General features: G+C 42.6%; 1 protein-coding gene across 1 annotated transcript in view; it reads right to left on the bottom strand.

Annotated features, from left to right (window-relative positions):
* Nucleotides 1-21,260, bottom strand: part of C3H4orf51 (chromosome 3 C4orf51 homolog) — a 72,749-nt gene that overhangs the window by 17,442 nt on the left and 34,047 nt on the right. The window contains exons 3-6 of the mRNA XM_024928586.4: nt 9,880-9,938; nt 7,667-7,727; nt 6,925-6,998; nt 4,287-4,453 (exon numbers count right to left, since the gene is read on the bottom strand). Coding sequence (XP_024784354.1) covers nt 4,346-4,453; nt 6,925-6,998; nt 7,667-7,727; nt 9,880-9,938 — 302 coding nt within the window. The 3' untranslated portion in view covers nt 4,287-4,345. The remainder of the gene's footprint in view (nt 1-4,286; nt 4,454-6,924; nt 6,999-7,666; nt 7,728-9,879; nt 9,939-21,260) is intronic.

Raw genomic sequence — 21,260 nt, 5'->3', positions numbered from 1 at the left:
GAAGGCCTTCTACTGACAGATCCTGGGTTCCCCAAAGGCGCCTATTGAGAGGCTCATGGTGCTATTGCCTGTGTCATAGGCCATGAATTTAGGGCTTGGAATCTCTCACTTGAACTTTTTTACACCATCCCTGATGTGTGCCAGAAAAAGAGCAGCTGCCAAAAAGCAGACATTTTCCTGTCTCTAAAAATAAAACACTGGCAACGCTTCAGGCTCCTGTGCCAAGACCTGGCCCTTCCCAGGATAAACAATAGATGGCCAAGCCGATTGGAGAGCAAATATTGAGTCCTGAAGTATGTCTAAGTCCAGCCTGAAATGCCTAGGTCAGGGCATGTACACTCGAAAGCCAGGAAGCCAGAGAAGGCCCTCCCTGCTCCACAGCTGATGGAGGGCAGCTGTTGCGCCCAGCCATGGACCAGGTGTGGCTGAGAGGAGGCCTCAGGTTACACCCGGACCTTGACCCAGCTGAGGTCACAGAGTCCCTATCAGGTCCTGCCCCTAAAGCCCCAGGGTGCATGGTGACAGATCTGAGGGCCTGTGAAATCCTGTCCAGAGAAAGCTCCCTGGGAAGGAAAGAGTTTCAAAAGCATCCTTCTGCATTCGTCACTCAGGGCTGTGCTCGTCACCTGTCAAAACTCCTCACGCCTAGCTGAGAGCGCTCACCTGCTAGACACAGGACCAGCAAAACCTCCTGAATATAGGAATGCTATAATAACAGTATTCCCACTCTAATTGCCTCCCAGTTCGTCAAATCCTTCTACAGCACGTGTTCAAGCCCCTGTGCCTTGTCATTAGGGTTCAAACCTTCCAGACCATAGCTTGGCTTTTTGCTGGTTTGGGGACTTAAGAAGTCTAAGAGGGGGTTAGGGGAGGAGAGGGCCTAAATATAGCAAATATTTGCAGGCATAATCACTCCATAAACATGCTTCACTGGAACAGAGTGTAGGGCTGACCCAGATGACGGATGTCACTCACCCAAGTGTCACATCATAAATAAAATTGAATGAGCCCATTCTCTCGCAGAACCAGAGTGATGCCTGTTCCCACTATAAATATTTATGAAGTCATCGTCCTTAAAAGACTTTATTTTTCCAGGTAAGTAGACTTTAAGGAACAAGTTAAGCAGAGCTTTGCCTGCAATTATGGAATAGTCACCACAGCTTTTCAATGGGTATTCCATGGAAAGGAAAAGAAAAAGAGAAGGAAGATAAGGAAAAACAAGTCCCCGTTCCATAGGGCTGCTGCACGAAGACCTCATTTATGCCAGTCAAAGTTCATTCTCATTCAAAAAGTGACAGCCTTCTCTGGGAAGAAGAAACCAGAAGCAGAAACCAGAAGAAGCCCTATCAGTCCCATTCCACTCAGGCCTGTGTAATGAAGGCGGCACAAACAGATCCTTGTCACCCAAATTCCAACCCCTCCCACCACCTCTGCTAGGAGAGACATTCTCCTTTGCATTCTCACTCTCCCAGTCTGTCTCTTAGTAACAGAAAAAATGTACACCTCATCCCATTACTATGCTCATTTGAAAAGAATTCTCACAATGTGAGGATGTGTGCCTGGGTGGCTCTCTGGGTGTTTATGCAAAGTCTACTACTTTTGCCCATAGTTACTCTTCCTGATTGCGTGAGGAATGGCACCTCGGAAACCCTACTGGCATCTGACAATCTTTTCCTGTGCTCCATGCACTCAGGAGGAGCAAACACCTCCTCCAGGCTTAGGAGCACTCCAACAGTCCCCTTCTCCAAGGCACTGTGGCAATCCCCGACCTGGAACTCTCAAGCCATTGTCTCCACTACAATACATGCTAATTTTCATGTCACGTTGCAACTTCCATGTTATTCATCTCCTCACTGCACCAAAGCCCTCGCCCAAGTGCATCAAGCCTGTTTCTTTCCCAGGGATGGCCTTGTGCCTGGGCTCTCTTCCCCTCCAAGCTCCGGGATGGCCCCTGCTTTATCAGACTGAACCGGCTCTAAGGAGAAAAGTTGACGATCATCCTGCTCTAGCGTCCGGGAAGTCTTGCTCCACAAAGAACAAGAGTCTCTGGTTTTGTGAAATGAGTCACAGGCTGCCTTGACCATGCCTATCTGGGGAGGCCAGGGCTGCCATGTATGGTCTGTGCTCCGTGCCACCCACCTCTCGCTGTCAGTCCAAGCTCTTTGCCAGGACAGCCTGAGTCATAAAACTCAGCACATTCCTCAGGCATTGGCTAGTCTTTCCTTGTTATTACTTTGCTTTTGTTTTATGCAGCACCTGGTTTCATTTTTAAAACCCAAATAAAAATCACACGGTCAGGGCGGGAGTGGGGAAACAGGAAGAACAGCAAAGGGCTCTAACTCCGCAAACAGGGAGGCACAGAGCAGGACAGAGATGGGACTGCGGCTGAGGGACTGGGGAGATTCAGGATGTGCCACTAATGAATTGGTTTGACCACAATCTTCCTTGCTGTATATGATAAAGCTCTTGATGCCCAGGTCTCTTCCCCACCCTCCCGTCCCCAAATTAGGCCGCAGTACTGTACTCATCAGCCATGTGACCTTCCCGAAGCCCCTCCACTTTCCGAGTGTCCTCAATCAATGGATATACATCTCGGATGAATCCTAAGGAACACTCTAGTTACAACACTCTGAGTCTATGAACCTGCCGGTTCCCTTTTTCTTGGACACAAGCCCTAACCCACGCGTGAGGGAATATGTTTCCACAAGCAAACATTTGTTCTTTGCCTTTTGGGGGTTAAGGAATGGTGGACAGACAGGCGAGAAGGTGTAGACCCCACCATACCAATGTTGCTGGTCAAATTGAACTTGTGTGGCCAGGTTACTGTTGAAACCCATCTGTAAAGCTGTTAGCCTTCATTTTTAGAATTAAAACAGAATTCTAATCAGCTATCCTCTGCGTATAGTAAAAAACAAATGATGAATTAATGATAGCCATTACCTTGGAGAACTGTATTTTCTTGGACTAGGAAAAGCCAAGAAATTCGAGATTAAAACCAGGATCATGAGGTACTAGACTCGGAACCTAAACAGAGGCCTTTCTCTCCTTCTGCCTGGGATGTCTACCGGGGCTGGCCAGGGCAAAACTCCGGAGGTTCCTAAGTGGCTACAGGGCTGCCTTTTCAATGCATGCTTTTGGAGAGCTTAATGGAAACCATACGAAGGTTGCCGGGAATCAGACCAGATGGCTCCCGGGGAATGTATTTAACCCAACCTAGGGCTAAGAGACAAAAATAATCACTAGGAGTTTGTGGGGCGGGAGGCAGGGGTGGTGCTGCGACTTTTAATTGTATTTTCTATTCAACAGAAATCCTAAGAGAAGGACGGTCTTGGTAACTAGGAGTAAACGGAAGGGGGTGTGGGGAGCAGAGAGCGGGGCTGGGGAGGAAGAGTGGTAGGAGGCGGCTACGTTAGTAAACCAAACACCGTTCTGCTTTTCCGCAGAAGTCGGCGGCTGCCGAGGCCCTTCGCGGGCCTAGACGGCAGCGGGCTCCTTCCCGCGCCCCAGGTCATGTGCAGCCCCTGCCGCTCCCGGTCCCTCCCTCCCGCGCGCTCCGCGGGGGCGACGAGGCGGGCGGTGGTGGGGGGGAATCAGCAGGAGGAGGGTCGTAGGCGGCGGAGGCGGCCTGTGGACGCTAGGGGAGGAGGATCGTGGGGGAGAAGAGGTGGGCCGTGGAGGAAGAAAGAGACGGCCGCTTGGGCGGGCCGGGAGGAGCGGGAAGGGGCGGACCGGGGAGGGGAGGGGCAGGCGGCGGGTGGGCGGGCCGTGGGCGCGGCTTTGGGGGCGCAGGCGGCTACCGAGGGAGCCGGGACGGGAGGGCCACGACTCCGCCCCTGAGCTCGCGCGCCCGCCGCGTCTGAGGCCGCCCCCGCCCCCGCGACTGTCGCAGCCAATTCGCTTCCCGGCGGCGCCTTGCGCGGAGGAAAACCTGGCGGTGGAAGGCTACGGCTCTGCTGGGTGACCGCTCTGAATACAAAGAGCCTTTCTCACGCCCCTGCGCCTTCCCCGGGGCTCCCAGATACAAGGGACAGGCTCTGTGACGCCGGAGCCCCCGACGGTCGGGGCCGCAGCACCATTTCTGTGGTTCTAGCAGAGAAATGTGGTCCCAGGTATTTATTTAAAAAGGAAAATTTAATAAAGATTATAAAAACTTTTGTCTCTCTCCACCAATTAAAAAGGGAAAAAACTGATAAATGAAGCCCATGGAATTGTCCCAGAAAGCCAACCTGCCAGGGTCCAGACGTTCCTGGGCGGGGCGGGGGGGGTGTGTTGGGAGGGCCCCATACCTCAAAGTTGTTTATTAAGCAAACTCCACGCCTCCAGCATTGTGGCTTCATTTTCCAACTCAGTTAAATGGCGATGAGGGTCCTCCCCAGCCATAATCGGAGTATCGATCAGCTTCTGAATCCTCAGATGAGCAAACGTTGCTTTCAGAATCGCACCGTCCATGAAGCTGGAGAAAAATGGCCTGGTTGTCAACACTCGCTCATCCGCAAAGGTCACTTTTCCACAGAATTGGGAATTAAATTGTCTCTTCCAAACCAAACATCATTCATGAGCAGGAGATGGGATTGATCCTGCATTTTCTTCCATCTCTCTTAACCTTCCTGTTTAATATATTGTGTCTCTGTTAGGAGGGCCAGATTAATAAAGTGGGAGAGAAAAAGGGCAGGAACACTTGCAATCCCTAACCGGCCCCCACTGCTTCTCTGGTAAGATTCTTTCCAGGTTTCCCTAATGCCTTTAGTTCCCACATTCCTGGATGTGAATGCTCTGCTTTCCAGTTTCCATCAGGAACTTCTTCAAGATAGGACACAGGAATATAAATATTTAGAGAATGATTACCAAAAGCACTACCCAGCAAGCAAATACTTTCGGAACTAAGAATAGTGTTAATGATCGTTGAAAATTTCATTCAATCTCTACTTATTGCTTTGATGCAGGAAATTGGGCATTTATATATCTCAGTGCTTGTTCTCCTCCAAACTATATATATTTAAAAATATTAAGATTTGCCTTGTCTCGGCCGGGCATGGTGGCTCACGCCTGTAATCCCAGCAGTTTGGGAGGCCAAGGTGGGCAGATCACCTGAGGTCAGGAGCTCGAGACCAGCCTGGCCAACACAGTGAAACCCTGTCTCTACTAAAAATACAAAAATTAGTTGGGTGTGGTGGCACACACGTTAATCCCAGTTACTCGGGAGGCTGAGGCAGGAGAATTGCTTGAACCCAGGAGGTGGAGGTTGCAGTGAGCCAAGATCACGCCATTGCACTCCAGCCTGGGCAACAAGAGTGAAACTCTGTCTCAAAAAAAAAAAAAAAAAAAGATTTGCCTTGTCTCATAAATAAAAAGTCATGATTTATTTTTTTGGTCAGGACTCTAGGTCCAAGGTTTTCCAAATATGTGCCCCATATTAATTGTGTGGTGTGTGTGTGTGCACGTGCATGTACTTTTAGTCTGTTATTGCACCACAAAAACAAGAGCAGCATTAATGTCGTTTATTTGTTGGGAATGGTTGACTTAAAAGCGGCTACTTTGAGTACAGAGAATTCCCTTTCTGGGAGGGGTTGGGGAAGCACCTTACAGAGAGAAGCAGCTGTTCCCCAGAACAGCTGCAGACACTGATTGGCAATGGAATTGCTTGGCACCAGTACAACTCCATGTAGGCAAGAGGGATTTATTTATTTAACAATAGTTAATGATTCTCCCAAGCAACTCCCAAGAGGCCAGCTTTCAGTAAATGTACTTTCAGGAAATCATCTACCCTTCCTAGAAGCAGGCATCAACCCTACAGTGAAGGGATGTCCCTGGTTGACCACACAATATAACTTTCAGGGGACCACGCAGCTACAAATGCCCCCAAACAACTCCCTCCACAGTCTGCCACCGCACTGGCTTTCCATGTTTGAAATGCTCCCTGGGAACATTATCAGGTCCTAAGCAGAAAAGTTGAGAAAAACTGCACCATTTTTGGAAGAGCATCATTAAAATAGACTGGTTGCCTGGGAACCAGCGTGGGTCATCCAACCCTCTCCCATTAGCGAAATGTATCATATCTGCTAGTTAATGTCCAAAGACCAGCATTTCCAAGTGAAAGTGAAATGTATGTATAACTGGTGGTTCTCGTGATACTGTTAGGTAGTACTTGTATAACATTTTTTATTTTAATGGTCAGAGTTTTTTTTTTTAACACACATAACGAGCATATCAAGCCCATGGTATAATAAACATAATTACTTAGGATGAGTCTGAGTTTTTTTTTAAGTTAAAGAGAAATCTTAATAAAGTAATAGAATAGCAAAAATAGTTGTAACTTCTATGCAAAAACCAGTTTTTATTCTTTCTTTCAACTTACTCTCTAAGGATGTCTGCCAGAACTTTAAGACATAAAAAGAACCCCATTTTAACAATCTGTTTAAAAGCCCTGGGGTTTGAGAAAGTCTAATCAGGAAGGAGAGAATCCCTGGTCTGGAGGGTCATATCGGGGAAGAAGGGACCATAGATGCTGGGTGGCAGGACGGGCACATGAGGAGGGAAACTCCAGCCACTGGGCAACCAGGGTGGATATGCGGCAGGGCAGGACTATCTGAGAACTCTCTTTTTCACAACAGGCAGAACCCAGCAACTCACCGATGAAAATTTGGACAGTACAATAAATTCCAACTGCTGTAAACCTCTTAGGGGCTTGTTTCCAAAACAGCTGTGGAGAGATCCACCCAAGAAACTATTCATGATTCTTTAAGAAAGACTTTATCTTATCAGAACAGCTCCACTTTTTGCCTGATTGTAACTTAGGGAATACTTTTATACCAACTCTAAACATACACAGGCCACCACCCCTGCTGCCATGTAGAGACACTCAGAACCCCGCTTCCTGACTACCCCACAGATCCACTGTTGCATGGCAAGTAAAAAGATTCTTACATGCTTTAGGACACCTTTCCCTCGTCGACTGTAGTTTATCAGGGCCTCCTGTGCTGGCTTTTTAGGTCTCACACCTAGGGTGAAGAGATAGCCAATGTGTGAGTGTTTGCGATAAACAGAGTCTACCATAAGTGAAATTTCCTGACATTCCCAAACCTTGTTTTAAATCAATAGATCCAAACCTTCACATACACAGCCCCCTCCTCTGCCACCAGCATGAGTGACAAATGCCTCTTGCATTTCTCCCTCCTGTTATTTCTGCATCCTACCTTTTGTATTGTTAGGAGAGATAAAATGATGTAACAATGTGGGTGCCAGGAGGAAGGAAGCAGAAATGCAAAAGGTATGAAAATATCACATGAAAGGGCCGGGCATGGTGGCTCACGCCTGTAATCCCAGCACTTTGGGAGGCCGAGGAGGGAGGATCACAAGGTCAGAAGATCGAGACCATCCTGGCTAACATGGTGAAACCCCCGTCTCTACTAAAAATACAAAAAATTAGCCGGGTGTGGTGGCGGGCGCCGGTAGTCCCAGCTACTCAGGAGGCTGAGGCAGGAGAATGGCGTGAACGTGGGAGGCGGAGTTTGCAGTGAGCCGAGATCGCGCCACTGCACTTCAGCTTGGGAGAGTGCGAGACTCCATCTCAAAAAAAAAAAAAAAAAAAAAAAAAAAAATCACATGACCACGATTAAAATAAAGGCCAGAAAATGGATATAAAGTAGTAGTTTAGGATGGGACTTACAGTATTTTCCATAATTTGGAGGTGTCGGAAAACAATCACCAAAATCCCAAATTTGATGTGCCTATAAAAAGGAGAGATAGAAATAAATACCAACCACTTTCATAATAATAGAAATCTAATAAAATTCATTTTCCCAACATTGTTCCTCCCCACCCCTGCATTCAGAAAGCACTGATACTGCTGTCAAAAGCCACCACTGTGAGTGCAGTGTAGTCTCAGCCACTCGGGAGGCTGAGGCAGGAGATTGTTTAAGCCCAGGAGTTCAAAGCCAGCCAGGGCAACATAGCAAGACCCTGTCTCAAAAAAAAAGAAAAAGAAAAAGCCACCACTGTAATAACAAACAATAACAGTAAAATATAGACAAAAGAGTACAATCCTAATATGAAAATACCATATACAAATCAATAAGAAAAAGCTAGACACCCTAGTAGGAAAATGGATAAAGGAAATATACTATCATTATCATTCAAATATAATTATTCATGAATCTGTGTTTGCAAATTCACCTACTTGCTAAAATTTATTTGTAAATTAATTAAGCTCCATTCTAGCATTAGTTATAGTGCTGTTAGCCATGAGTTCATATATTAAGTGTCTTTAAACAGAAATATACATAAAAACAAAATTATATATTGATCAGTCGACAAAGATGTTGTGACTGGAGGCTCCCAGGAATCTAACCTTATATTTCCTTTAGGAACAATGGTTCAGTATTCCTTAATTCAGTATTCATGGTGATTTTACAAAATATAACCACAAATAGTGAGAATCAATTAAAGTTCGTGAAAGAACTATGAATGATGAATAAACATAGGAGAAGATGCTTGACTTCACTAATAATCAAAGAAATGAAATTAAAAGAAAATTGAACTATCTTCATCTGTCAAGTTGGAAAACATCAAGATTATATTTTAAAGCTAATGTTAGAGAGGATATAGGAAAACAGGCACTCTCACGCACTACTGGGGCACGAGGCCAGTTTTTGGGAAGGCAGTTTGGCCATTTGTAAAATAAGTGTACTTTCGACCCAAGAATTCGTCTTATGGGAACGTACCCTGAAGAGATGATTTTACAGCTACAAAAACATATATTCAAATTGATCACAGCATTGGTTACAGTAGTTATAAATTAGAAAACCTTAAATGCCTCCTTATATGGCATATGTGTGTGTGTGTATATATATATTATATATTATATATAATATATATATTATTATATATTATATATTATATGTATTATATATCATATATATTATATATAATATATATTTTTTATATATATATACTTTTTTTTTTTTAATAGGTGGAGTTTCACTCTTGTTGCCCAGGCTGCAGTGCAGTGGCACGATCTCAGCTCACTGCAACATCCACCTCCCAGGTTCAAGCAACTCTCCTGCCTCAGCGTCCCAAGCCTCTGGGATTACAGGCACGCACCATCATGCCCGGCTAATTTTGTATTTTTTTTTTTTTAGTAGAGATGGGGTTTCACTATGTTGGTCAGGCTGGTCTCAAACTCCTGACCTCAGGTGATCCACCTGTCTTGGCCTCCCAAAGTGCTGGGATTACAGGCATGAGCCACCGTGCCCGGCCTATGGCATATTTTAAAATTGTAATGGAGTCAGTTAATAAAATATTATGTATCCATTAAAAATCGTAACAAATAATTATGTTGATTAACACTGAAAGATGTCCATGAAAATATTGAGGGATAAAAGCAGGTTACAGAGGACAGTGTCCAGTGTGATCTCATCAATATACTGTGTGTATGCATGTATCCTTTTGTATACATAAGTATAGAGAGACATTTATAAGGATGTTCACTGAAATGAAAATGGTGATTGTCCCTGGGGGAAGATTTCAGATAATCTTTACTTTGTTACTCTGTATTATTTGAATGTTTACAGCCAGAGAAAAGTTATTTTTAACTGCCAGTATATTATATATAATTTTTCCTCTGCAAGGAAAAGAGGAAAATTTGGTGATGATAATAAAAATACAGTATCATCAGTTGTTCACAATTCGTAACCTTGGTTATTGTTGCGTTCCTATCACCTAATAGAAAGCCACACACAAAATAAGCACTCAGGAATAAATGTTTGGTGAATATTGTTTTTTAAAAATTTAACCCCATTTGTTTTTTTAATGAATAATATGCAGTGTACAATAATTTAAGCTCTCTACAGGTAAGAGATTGCTGAGAAATGTTGGGCTTACCACTCCATGCTTGACATCAAATGACTTTTTAAAGGGCCTGGTTATATCAGGGAATAGTCCTGCATGCACATGAAGAGGGAAAATCAGGATTAAACGCAGTGTTAGAATAAAATTCCTTACACTTCCAATTAGGCTATTACCACAAACTGTACACACTTCAATTGTTTCCCTTTAGCATCTGACCAAAAATTATAGTTACATAAGAGGAATAAGTTTTGTTGTTCTATAACACTGTAGAGGCAATACGGTTAACAGTAATTTATGGCCAGACACCGTGGCTCATGGCTGTAATCCCAGCACTTTGGCAGGTCAAGGCAGGAGAATCACTTGAGGCCAGGAGTTCGAGACCAGCGTTGGCAACATAGGGAGACCCCCGTCTCTACAAATAATAATTTTTAAAAATTAGCTGGGTGTGATGGTGGCTCCTGGGGTTCCAGCTACCAGGGAGGCTAAGGCAGGAGGATTGCCTGAGCCTGGGAAGTGGAGGATGCAGTGAGCCATGATTGCACACTGCACTCTAGCCTGGGCAACAGAGCAAGACCCTGTCTCAAAAAAAAGCCCGATAGTTTATTGTGTATTTTCTTTTTTTATTTGAAATATCTCTGGAAAATTGAATATTTTCGAATAGCTACAAGAAAGGATTTTGAATGTTCCCAACACAAATAAATCATAAATGTTTGAGGTGATGGATATGCCAGTTACCCTGACTCACTCATTACACATTGTATACATGTGTTAAAATACCACACTGTTCTCCAGAAATATATGCAATTATTATGTGTCAATTAAGAATAATATCTTTTTAAAAATAAGCATCAAACAGGTAAGACAAAACTGTAGAAGTTAAATTCATAGTAATTCTTCTGGAGCTTTTGGGAGAGGTAAACATTTTTGTGTCTGAAATGTTCTCCTATCATACACAACTTACACTCTTAGAATTAGAGAGAGGCTAAGACTGCTGAAATTCCAAGGCTGTAAATTTTTGTTAAGGTCTTGAGAAGCTCAGATGCATTTTTAAAACAATTTTATTGATATATAACTTATAAACCTTGAAACTGACAAAATTTAAGTACACAGTTCAGTGAATTAAGTAAACTTATCAGGTTATGCAATCATCACCATAATCTAGCTTTAGAGTATTTTCATCATCCCAATAAGATTCCTTTTGCTCATTTATAGTTAATCCCCTTTCTTACCACCAGCACTAGAAAACCACTCATCTACTTTCTCTATAGATTTGCCTTTACTGGACATTTCATATAAATGGAATCATACACTATGTGATCTTGTATGTCTGACTTCTTTAACTTAACACAATGTTTTGAGGTTCATCCATGTTGTAGCTGTTTTAGTATTTTGTTCTTTTTTTTTAATTGCTGAATAGTGTTCCATTGTACGAATATACTAGATTTTGTTACTCATTCACCAGGTAACAGACATTAGGGTTTCCAATTTTGGCTGCTATGGATAATGCTGCAATGAGCATTCACATGCAAGTCTGTGTAGACATGTGTTTTCATTTCTAGTGGGTAAAAACCTATACGCAGCATCGCTGGGTTCTGCTATTAATTTTTGTTTAACCTTTAAAGAAACTGCCAAGATGTTTTCCAAAGTGGCTGTATTCTTTTATATTCCCACCAGCAATGAATGAAGGTACCTATTTCTCCACATCTTCTCCAATATTTGTTATTGTCTTTGTGATTATAGCCATTCTAATGGATGTGAAGTAGTAACTCATTATGGTTTTTTTCTTTTTATTTATTTTTTTAAAAATTTCTAATTTTTTTATTTCAATAGGTTTTTTGGGAACAGGCGGTGTTTGGTTACATGAGTAAGTTCTTTAGTGGTGATTTCTGAGATTTTGGTGCACCCATCACCCAAGCAGTGTACACTGTACCCAAGTGTAGTCTTTTATTCCTCATCCCCCTCCCACCCTTTCCCCCGAGTCCACAAAGTCTATTGTATTATTCTTATACCTTTGCAATCCTCATAGCTTAGCTCCCACTTACGAGTGAGAACATACGATGTCATTGTGCTTTTTCACTTACTCTTTTCTTCTTTTCTTTCTTTCTTTCTTTTTTTTTTTTTTTTTTTTTTTTTTTTTTTTTTTTTTTTTTTTTTGAGACAGTCTTGCTCTGCCACCCAGGCTGGAGTGCAGTGCATGATCATGGCTCACTGCAACCTCCAACTTCCAGGCTCAAGGGATCCTCCTGCCTCAGCCTCTCAAGTAGCTGGGACTACAGGCCCGTGCTACCACACTCAGTTAATTTTTAAAAATTTGTCGTAGAAATGAGTTCTCACTCTATTACCCAGGCTGGTCTCGAACTCCCGAGCTCAAGCAGTCCTCCTACCTCAGCCTCTCAAAGTGCTGGGATTACAGGCATGAGCCATGGTGCCCAGATTGATTTTTTAATGACGAATTATACTGAGTTATCTTGTGTGATTTCATTAAAAATCAGGGGAAACTGCTGAAAGGGTGTCTTGCTTGATGTAATATGATGGGACCTAGTCATTAGAAATAAGTCAAGAGAGGGGACTAGCATGTGGCAAATGTTCATTGCTTTGTGTGCTATTTTATGCTGATAAACTTTTTTTTTTAAAAGAAGGTATCTTAAGCCAGAGTCAAAGAGCTTAACAATTACTTAGCTAAATTCAAGAAAAACCCACTTTTTCATAGCCACAGTAAAAGCAGACGGATAAGAAGTTTATCCTTCACAATTAGTGCTGATTGTTCCATGCTCTGTGAATTCTTAGCCTTTCAAAGCTCTGTAAGACTTTTATAAATCCCACAGGCCTCCCAGAGGCTTAACTAGCTTTTTGCTACCCTTCCTTTCAAGAATTATACTAATCATTAATTAGTAAGTGATATGATTCTATAATATTAAAGTTTTATAGAAAGTAATTTTGAGGGCATTTGGTGCATTATGGGGAAAAAAACCAGGCATTAGAATTTGTGCTAGACCATAGCATTAGGTATTTATACATTTGTGTTTATCTTTCAGCCAACTTGGGCATTTTTCTCACTGAACTAGAAATGTCTCTCATTTTCTTTAGCGGTATATGGAGAGGAACCAGTGTTCCTCTTCACCAGTGTTAAGCTCACATATGTTGGAGTACGGTTAGCTAATGACTTTTCTTTGCGAGGTCACAGTTCACAAAATAGAGCCCATGATAAAGTTTGACCTTGGCAGCTTCAGCTGGCCTTTTAAGGACATTTAATGTTACCCTAATTTGCTATTATGTATCTACCTTCCTGCTCCCACTACCCAGTCTTAGAACTGTAACTGAATTGGGCAATTTGTTGATAAAACTAAATATCTTTGTAATTACCAACAAATTCTATCTTTAGGTATTAGGTCCTTAAATGTTGTGCCAACCCTGATGGAAATACCTGTATTTCCTGTAATTCCAGGTTACAGGTATTTAGTTTTTAAAAGCAAATTATCAAGAAAGCAAGTGTAGGCTTGCAGAATCAGAGAAGCTCAAGTTTGGAAGTATACCTCCAGGTCTTCTAATCATTTAGTCCACCTACTGGGTGTCTGTCATAGTACAACTGTCAACCTTCTCGGTGATTCTGTTTTCCTTTAATATGTTGGGGATGCTTTCATCTCCCACCTGCCTGTCATTTGAAATGAAGGTTCGTGAACACAAAACATAATGTTGGAAGGTGAAGACAAACCCTTCTCCATCCTTTCTGAGTACTGCAGCCTTAAGTTGTATGTACACAAAGGAGGAGAATTTAGATTAAATGTGAACAATACAACCTAGAAGCAGCCAAGATGTATGCATTGTTGGCCAGTATAAGTGTCTTTATGCAGCAGTCCCCACCCTTTTTCGCACCAGGAACCAGTTTCAGGGAAGACAATGGAAACATGGAAACATGGAAGGTGGGTGGGCAGGGGCAGGGGTGATGGTTTCAGGATGATTCAAGCACATTATATTTATTGTGCACTTTATTTCTATTATTCTTACATTGAAATAGATAATAAAATAATTATACAACTCACCGTAATGTAGAATCAGTGAGGGCCCTAGCTTGTTTTCCTGTAATTAGATGGTCTCATCTGGGGGTGATGGGAGACAGTGACAGATCATCAGGCATTAGATTCTCATAAGGAGCATGCAGCCCAGATCCTTTGCATGCTCAGTTCACAATAGGGTTTGTGCTCCTAGGAGAATCTCATGCTACCACTGATCTGACAGGAGGCGGAGCTCAGGCAGTAGTGCCAACCATGGGGAGTGGCCATAAATGCAGATGAAGCATTGCTTGCTCCCCACTGTACACCCCCTGCTGTACAGCCCACTTCCTAACAGGCCATGGACTGGTACAATCTTTATGAATATTTTTCTGAAGATAGGTCCCAGAGCTTTCATCAGATTTTTCAAAGTGTCTCAAAAATATAAGGTATCATTGTCTTAAAGAGAGATGTGTTAACCATTGGGATAGATTAGAGAGCAAATCTCTTTCCTGACAGATTTTTAAGAATAAGTCATTCAATGGTCTATATATTAGATACAAATTATTCTAGCAATGTTAAATTTCTTTTTTTCTGATCAGCTGACTTTAAGAAAATGTCAGACTTTTTTTTGAGTGTGATAACAATGTTGTGGTTATGTAAGAGAACATTCTTATCCATAGGAGACTCATGCAGAAATATTTAGGATATACTGTTATGATATTTTAATTTTACTCTCAACATTCCAGCAAATAAGTATATATAGGCATCAGTATAGAGAGATTTAGATAAAGCAAATGTTAGGAAATGTGGCAAAATATTAACAATTGATGAATCTAGGAGAGGGCAGGTGGGTATTGATTGTGCCATTTTAACTTTCTTGTGGATTTTAGAAATTCTTTAAAAGAATTTTTAATTCTTTATTCTTTGGGAACAAAAGAATAAGGCAGTCCATTTATCTGTCTTTTTATTCGTGCTCTCCCCCATTTATCTGCCTTAACTTGGTAATTATAAAGAAGGCAGTTCTATTATATTTTGTAAACGGCTAAAACCAGGCACACACACACAAAAAGGAAAATCACCGAGGAGCATCCCAAATTACATTTGAGCTATAGCTATAACCAAGGACAGAATTAAAAATAATGCTTCACCTTTTCCCTATTTTCTCCCCACATAACTCCCGCCCATCTCATAGGCAGACACATGGTTTGTTCATATAAGTCTACTAAAATCACTATGGTGTCCACCATATCTCTATCTTTTAAGTTCACAGGCAAAATCAATTGCAGCCACCTCCTAGTTGATGTTATGCTTGAACAGTAAAGTGCACGCAGTAACAGATGGCATCTTGTGACCTTCTTAATAACAGGCTTGGCTGCCAATGTTCCCTTGTGCCCAGTCTCTGCAGGGAATTTGGAAACTGTTGCCTTACACTTGAATATTTTCCGGCAAACACATTTAACCATTTCTTAGTCTGTTTTCTAATTTAAAATAGAGAGAGGAAAACAAAACAAAATTCCCACCACCTAGAAGGGACATTGATATTTTCTGAGTCCAGAGGCCCATCCCGGGATTCTCTGGGGTGTGCTGGCAGTCACACAGCGTAGCTGTCATGTTTAGTGTGGTGAGGCCCTCAATTCCAGGCAAAGTGTTTATCACTCTACCTAGACATATTGGTGGCCAGTGTGATCTTTTTTTTTTTTTTTTTTTTTTTGAGACAGAGTCTCACTCTGTCGCCCAGGCTGGAGTGCAGTGGTGCAATCTCAGCTCACTGCAAGCTCCACCTCCCAGGTTCAAGATATTCTCTGGCCTCAGCCTTCTGAGTAGTTGGAACTATAGGCGCCCGCCACCACACCTGGCTAATTTTTGTATTTTTAGTAGAGACGGGGTTTCACCATATTGGCCAGGCTGGTCTCAAACTCCTGACCTTGTGATCCGCCCACCTCAGCCTCCCAAAGTGCTGGGATTACAGGTGTGAGCCACCACACCTGGCCATCTTTTTTCTTCCTGTAGTTTAAAAGAAATGTATTCACTTCTCACAGCAAGGCATACAAATTAGCCAAAAAACAATCTAAGTCATGAAGTTAAAAGGTCCCTCTGCCATGACAGCTCACGCCGTGGTGAGTGAGGCTTGTTTTCAGTCATCTAGTTCCCTTTGTTGCAAACCTTGGGCAGCTGTGGCTATCAAGGTCCGTAGAGAAATGGGGAAGGAGGGTAAGAGCAGTGATTAGGTGAGGGAGCAGCCTGCCTGTCTGACCCCTGACCCCTCCACTGTCCCACAGGGGCATCTTTCCTTTGTTGAAAATGGAAGCCAAATAAGGGTGACCCTAGGGGAAAACAATGAAGACAATCACACCAAAGCCCTTCGGAGTCCTTGTCTCCCCTCAGCAGAATGACCTGTAAGGCCTTGTACCAGGAAGGAAGTGCTAAAATCAGTCTCTGCTAGGCAATCAGTGTGGGGAGATGAGTGGAGGAAGAGCAAGAAGAACACTCCCGGGGAATATGTGGTGGGGTAAAAAGTGCAGCACCTCAGCTAGCAACAGCTCAGCCGACAGGTGGAATATTGTGTGGAGTCACTCACAGAAGGAGAGTCTTAATCACAGTAAGACCTAGGGCTCCTTTGGGGGAGTGTAGGTGGGGGGTTTTCACTCCTGGGTATCTCCCCGTATAGCTGAGGAGAAGTGAGAAGTCAGAGTCTTCCTGTTGGCCCCATTTCTGGACTTCAGAACAGAGGAGGCCTTGGAGAGGGAAGTTTCCTCTGCTGGGAAAAGCTGGCCTGGGTGTGAGGAAGCCTTGGCTGGGGAGCTGTGAGTCTCTCCCAGGAAAGCTGGGGGAGGTGCCCATTGCTCCTTTATGTTCGCCTCCCAGGGCCAGTGTAGAGTGCCTTTCTTAGACAGACCAGAAGACCCATGGAAAAAGCCTCCCTCTATTCAGGCATGCCCTAATCCACCTGTTTCCACCTTCATTCTGGGGCCCCAACCTCCAGGATCAATAAGCTTTGGAAATGATCCAACCACAGAACAAGGGGGCACACCTCTGAGGCATGATCAAAACAAAACCAACCAAGCTTGGAAGCCACGAGATACTCACATTGCTAAGAAATGGGAGGTCCTTCCCCAGCCTCAGGCCACAACTCCTCCCACAGCCACCAGCAAGTCACCTGCCCTCTCTCCTCGTTTCTTCTCCCCGCAAATCACATTTGCCATCCCTTATTCATATTCCTCATGCATACGTTTCAGATTTGGGGTTTGCCTGGCTGTATCTCCTTTAGCGCATCACGGAAACTGTGTAGGGGATGGAGAAGAAGTGAATATAACTAAAATCATGTTTGTGTGCAACAGTGCCACGCACTAGTAATTCACTTCATTTTTAAAGTGTTGCAATTCTAGGGGCTCCTACATAGGATTCTAAAGGCTGTCATTAGAAACACAGTTTTTCAAAGGTTGCTTCCTTTTTTTTTTTTTTTTTTTGAGACGGAGTCTCGCTCTGTTGCCCAGGCTGGAGTGCAGTGGTGCAATCTCCGCCTCCTGGGTTCACGCCATTCTCCTGCCTCAGCCTCCCGAGTAGCTGGGACTACAGGCGCCTGCAACCACGCCTGGCTAATTTTTTGTATTTTTAGTAGAGACGGGGTTTCACAGTGTTAGCCAGGATGGTCTCGATCTCCCGGCCTCATGATCCGCCTGCCTCGGCCTCCCAAAATGCTGAGATTACAGGCGTGAGCCACCATGCCTGGCCCAAAGGTTGCTTCTATACACTACGTTTTAATTTTTAAAAGTCATGTATAAGTTTCCTTTTGGAAGACAAATTATAAACAAAGACCTGCCCCTATAAGGAAGTACGTTGTGGGAAGGAAAAGCCAACCATGGAAGGACCATAAAAACCATTGTTCAACAAACAATGACAAACAATCTGCCCTGTGTGATGCCCTGTGCCAAGTGCTGGGAATACAAAGACAAGACAGACAAGTTCCTCCCTCATAAAGCTTATGTTCTAGTAGGAGAAAGAGATAATAAGTAAGTAAACAAATACCATAATACACAGAAAGCAAAGCAGGCATCAAGATAGAGATGAAGACGCTGAGAATGTGAAAAACTTATTTTAAACGTGGTAGGCAGGAAAGGCCTCTCTGAAGAGGTGACATTTAAGTTCAGAATTGAAGGACCTGAAGGATACAGCTCAGCAGAACTGGGATAATTGTGTTCCAGCAAAGATTACAGCACGTGTAAAGGTCCTGAGGTGGGAAATAGCTTAGCCGTTTCAAGTTGCTGAACGAATACAATATAACTGGAACAGGATGAGCAAAGGTGGGAGAAGGTGTGAAATGAGACTGGAAAGATAGGCAAGGTCACATTTGTGCAAGACCTTCCAGGCCGTGGTAAAAAATTAGGATATTGTTGTAAGTGCAACAGGAAACAGAAGTGAGATTATTCTGTTTATGCATTAAGATGTCCCTCTGTGGAGAATAGATTGTGTTGGCAAGACATGACTTATGGGGTAGTCCAGTGACTTCTTACTGCTTTTTGAAGTCTTTCAAGTCTTGGAAAGGCTTTACAGAAGAATAAAAGTGGGATTGAAAGAGTAGGTGAGAAAGGATGTTAAAAATGGGCACAAATACTCTTGAAATTACATTGCAACTCATACGCATTTTGCCCTCTTAGAATATTACTTGGTTCTTGTCAATATTTTCCTAGGCACTGCCATCCTTGTTAAATGTCATATCCCATAAAAGCATTTCCAGGTAGCTGATTTGGAGACTTGAAGTTTGCTGCCTGTGTTTAGGAAATATCCCAAGGATATCTCACACGTTTTCATATCTGGACTTTACTGTGGTCATACCACATAACACCTCCTCGTAGTGCATGTTACATCTCCTGGAACAGCAAGAATAAAAGAGACCAGTGCACTCTTTTGCAAGGTTCAGCTGGGCTCTCCCTAGAGCAGTACAGATGTGGGGCACAGATATGGAGCTTAGGACAGAGAAAGGAAAGGGAAAGCCAGTGAGTGTTGGCCCAGCTGTATCATGGTTTGCATTCTACATGCTCTTCATAAAGTTGCTTCTGCTGGACAGAAGTTTAATAAAACATATTAGAATCTGTATTAGCATAGTACAATGGAGAGAAAGTTGAATTAAAATTTTGTTGTATTGCAGCTTTATAATATTGGATTTTTATTAGCCATTGCTTTGTTCTACTTTGAATATAAGAGCTGAGCATATGATATAGAAGGGAATCAGGTCAGAAAAGCTACAACCAAATCAAACCCTTGGAAAGAAAATTAATATTAATGCAAAAGGAAAAGCACTTTAATGTAGGCAGAAACGCAACTGAACTCTTTGAAAGGCAGATGTGAAAAGGAATTTGAGAACTTTTATCCTATGATGATCATGAATCACACTTAAGAACAGCACATGCAATTTTTCTATTTATGAATGGATGTTACAAAGGAACAACCAGTTGACCAAAGTCCACTAGTGACAAGCAAATTTATATAATTGGCCTCTACTGACAATTTGATCTTTGGCTTCAAGCAAAATTAATGTTGATAATCCAAAATTTGACATGGAAATGGAAAAGAAGCACAAGGAGAAATTATCATTTGGGTAAATTAAATAGTTCTGCTTTGATGTATTGTTACCTCTTAATGAAGAGAGGCAACATCAGTTATATGAAAATGACCACTTGCAAAGAATGAAAAAGGCAATATGGGTAAATTGATAAGCAGTCATTATGAGTATATTCACTGATGCCATTTCTACCTTTCGTCCTCCCAGTGCTTTACTATAATAACTGGAGAGGAGATAGGAATGCAAAGTAATACCTGCTGTAGAGTAGCAGATTATTGCTTTCGCTACTCATGTTTCCGCCCCTCAAATGCCCCCACCCACCCAACTTCAGGACTGCTCAGCAGGTCTAGCAGGCCACAGGTGATTAGCAAAGTTAATCAGAATTCTGAAGGGCACAAAAAACAATATGAATGTAATAGAATTGTACTTTGTGCTACTCAGATTAGATGTGCTGTCACCTTAACTTACTATGAATGACATGTTCAGGCTGTTTAATTTCCCAAACACAGGCTCAGACTTGTCTTTAAGCTACGTAGTGTGTTTCAATTTTATGTTCTTTACTGCAAAGGGAAGAAAGAAAGTCTCCTGATTTTAACAATAGCACACATGGTCAGCTGTCCTCTCCTCTTGCTTCAACAAACCACAGAGGAACACATAAAACCCTCCTCAGATGTACTATGCTCATAAAGTCAAATTTTACTAGGAAAGCTAACAGAATAGTGATCATCCAAGGCAACCATCAAAAACCTTTATCTCCATTATTTAGGAAAACCCAATAAGGCTGCAGGATAACTTTTTCCACTATGTGCAGCCCCCACCACACACATAGACACATCCCACCACAAATGGGCATTACCTGAATATTTTATAAATTGCTACAAATCCTAATTTGATATTACAATCATTAGTCTTGTTAAACCTTCAAAGATTCAACCCTGAGAGACGGAAATTATATGGAAAATAATCTATTGTGTTCTCTTCTCAAAATCAGTGTGTGGCAGAATGGCCAGCTGTTCCCTTCCATAGTGTGCAGTTGTTGCTAGGAAGTGGCTGCCCAGCCAAGGAATCCATTTCTGAGCTCTCTGGCATCACATTGGAATGTGAGCATAAGTGATGCAAGTCACTTCCAGGCTGAAGTGGAGAAAGAGCACGTGTGTCTCCCCTCCCCTTCACCCCCACCTGCCAGATGGAGACAAAGGGCTCTAGGGCTTCGGGTATTGGTGGAAGCCCAAGAGGAAGGAAGTCTGTGTCCCAGGTCACCACGAGAAAGGTCTACCTGCAGAACAGCCAACTTTGCCTTTGGATAAAGAAAAAAAATTTTTATTGAGTTAAGCAACTGGAATTTGGAAGTTTATCTATCAACCCCCTAATTAATAGACAATTTTGATAATAGATAATAGATAATTTGGGGGGGTTATCTATAACAATTAGTGTTAACCTAATTTAACTGTAACAGGGTGGAGGTGGCTATAGATTAGTAAATATAGTTTACTAGTTGATAGTTCACAGTTTTGGTTTATCTTCTTTGTTCCTTGGTGTACTCAGTAAAGCTCAGATTATATCACCCAGAGCTCCAAGCTCTGGTGGAAGTTACATTCTGGGAAGTTACATTCTGGGACTAATATGAAAGACAAAAATGTTTGCTTTGGAAGAGCTGTCATTTTTAAGAGCAACTGTTCCAGCGTGGAACATGGTCATCTTCCTGCTAAAGACCACCATCCCTTTAGTAGGCAAATGGAAGCCATTGGGGCTACCATCAAGAATCTAAAAGCAGAGGAGAGTGATGTCAGTAAAATGGCAGAATAGGAGTTTTCTACCATCATTTCCCCATGGACGGATTGATTTTGACAACCACCCGTAGA

This window comes from Pan paniscus, chromosome 3, assembly GCF_029289425.2.
Source record: "Pan paniscus chromosome 3, NHGRI_mPanPan1-v2.0_pri, whole genome shotgun sequence".
Taxonomy (NCBI): Eukaryota; Metazoa; Chordata; class Mammalia; order Primates; family Hominidae; genus Pan; species Pan paniscus.
This window is presented reverse-complemented; position numbering and strand designations above follow the sequence as displayed.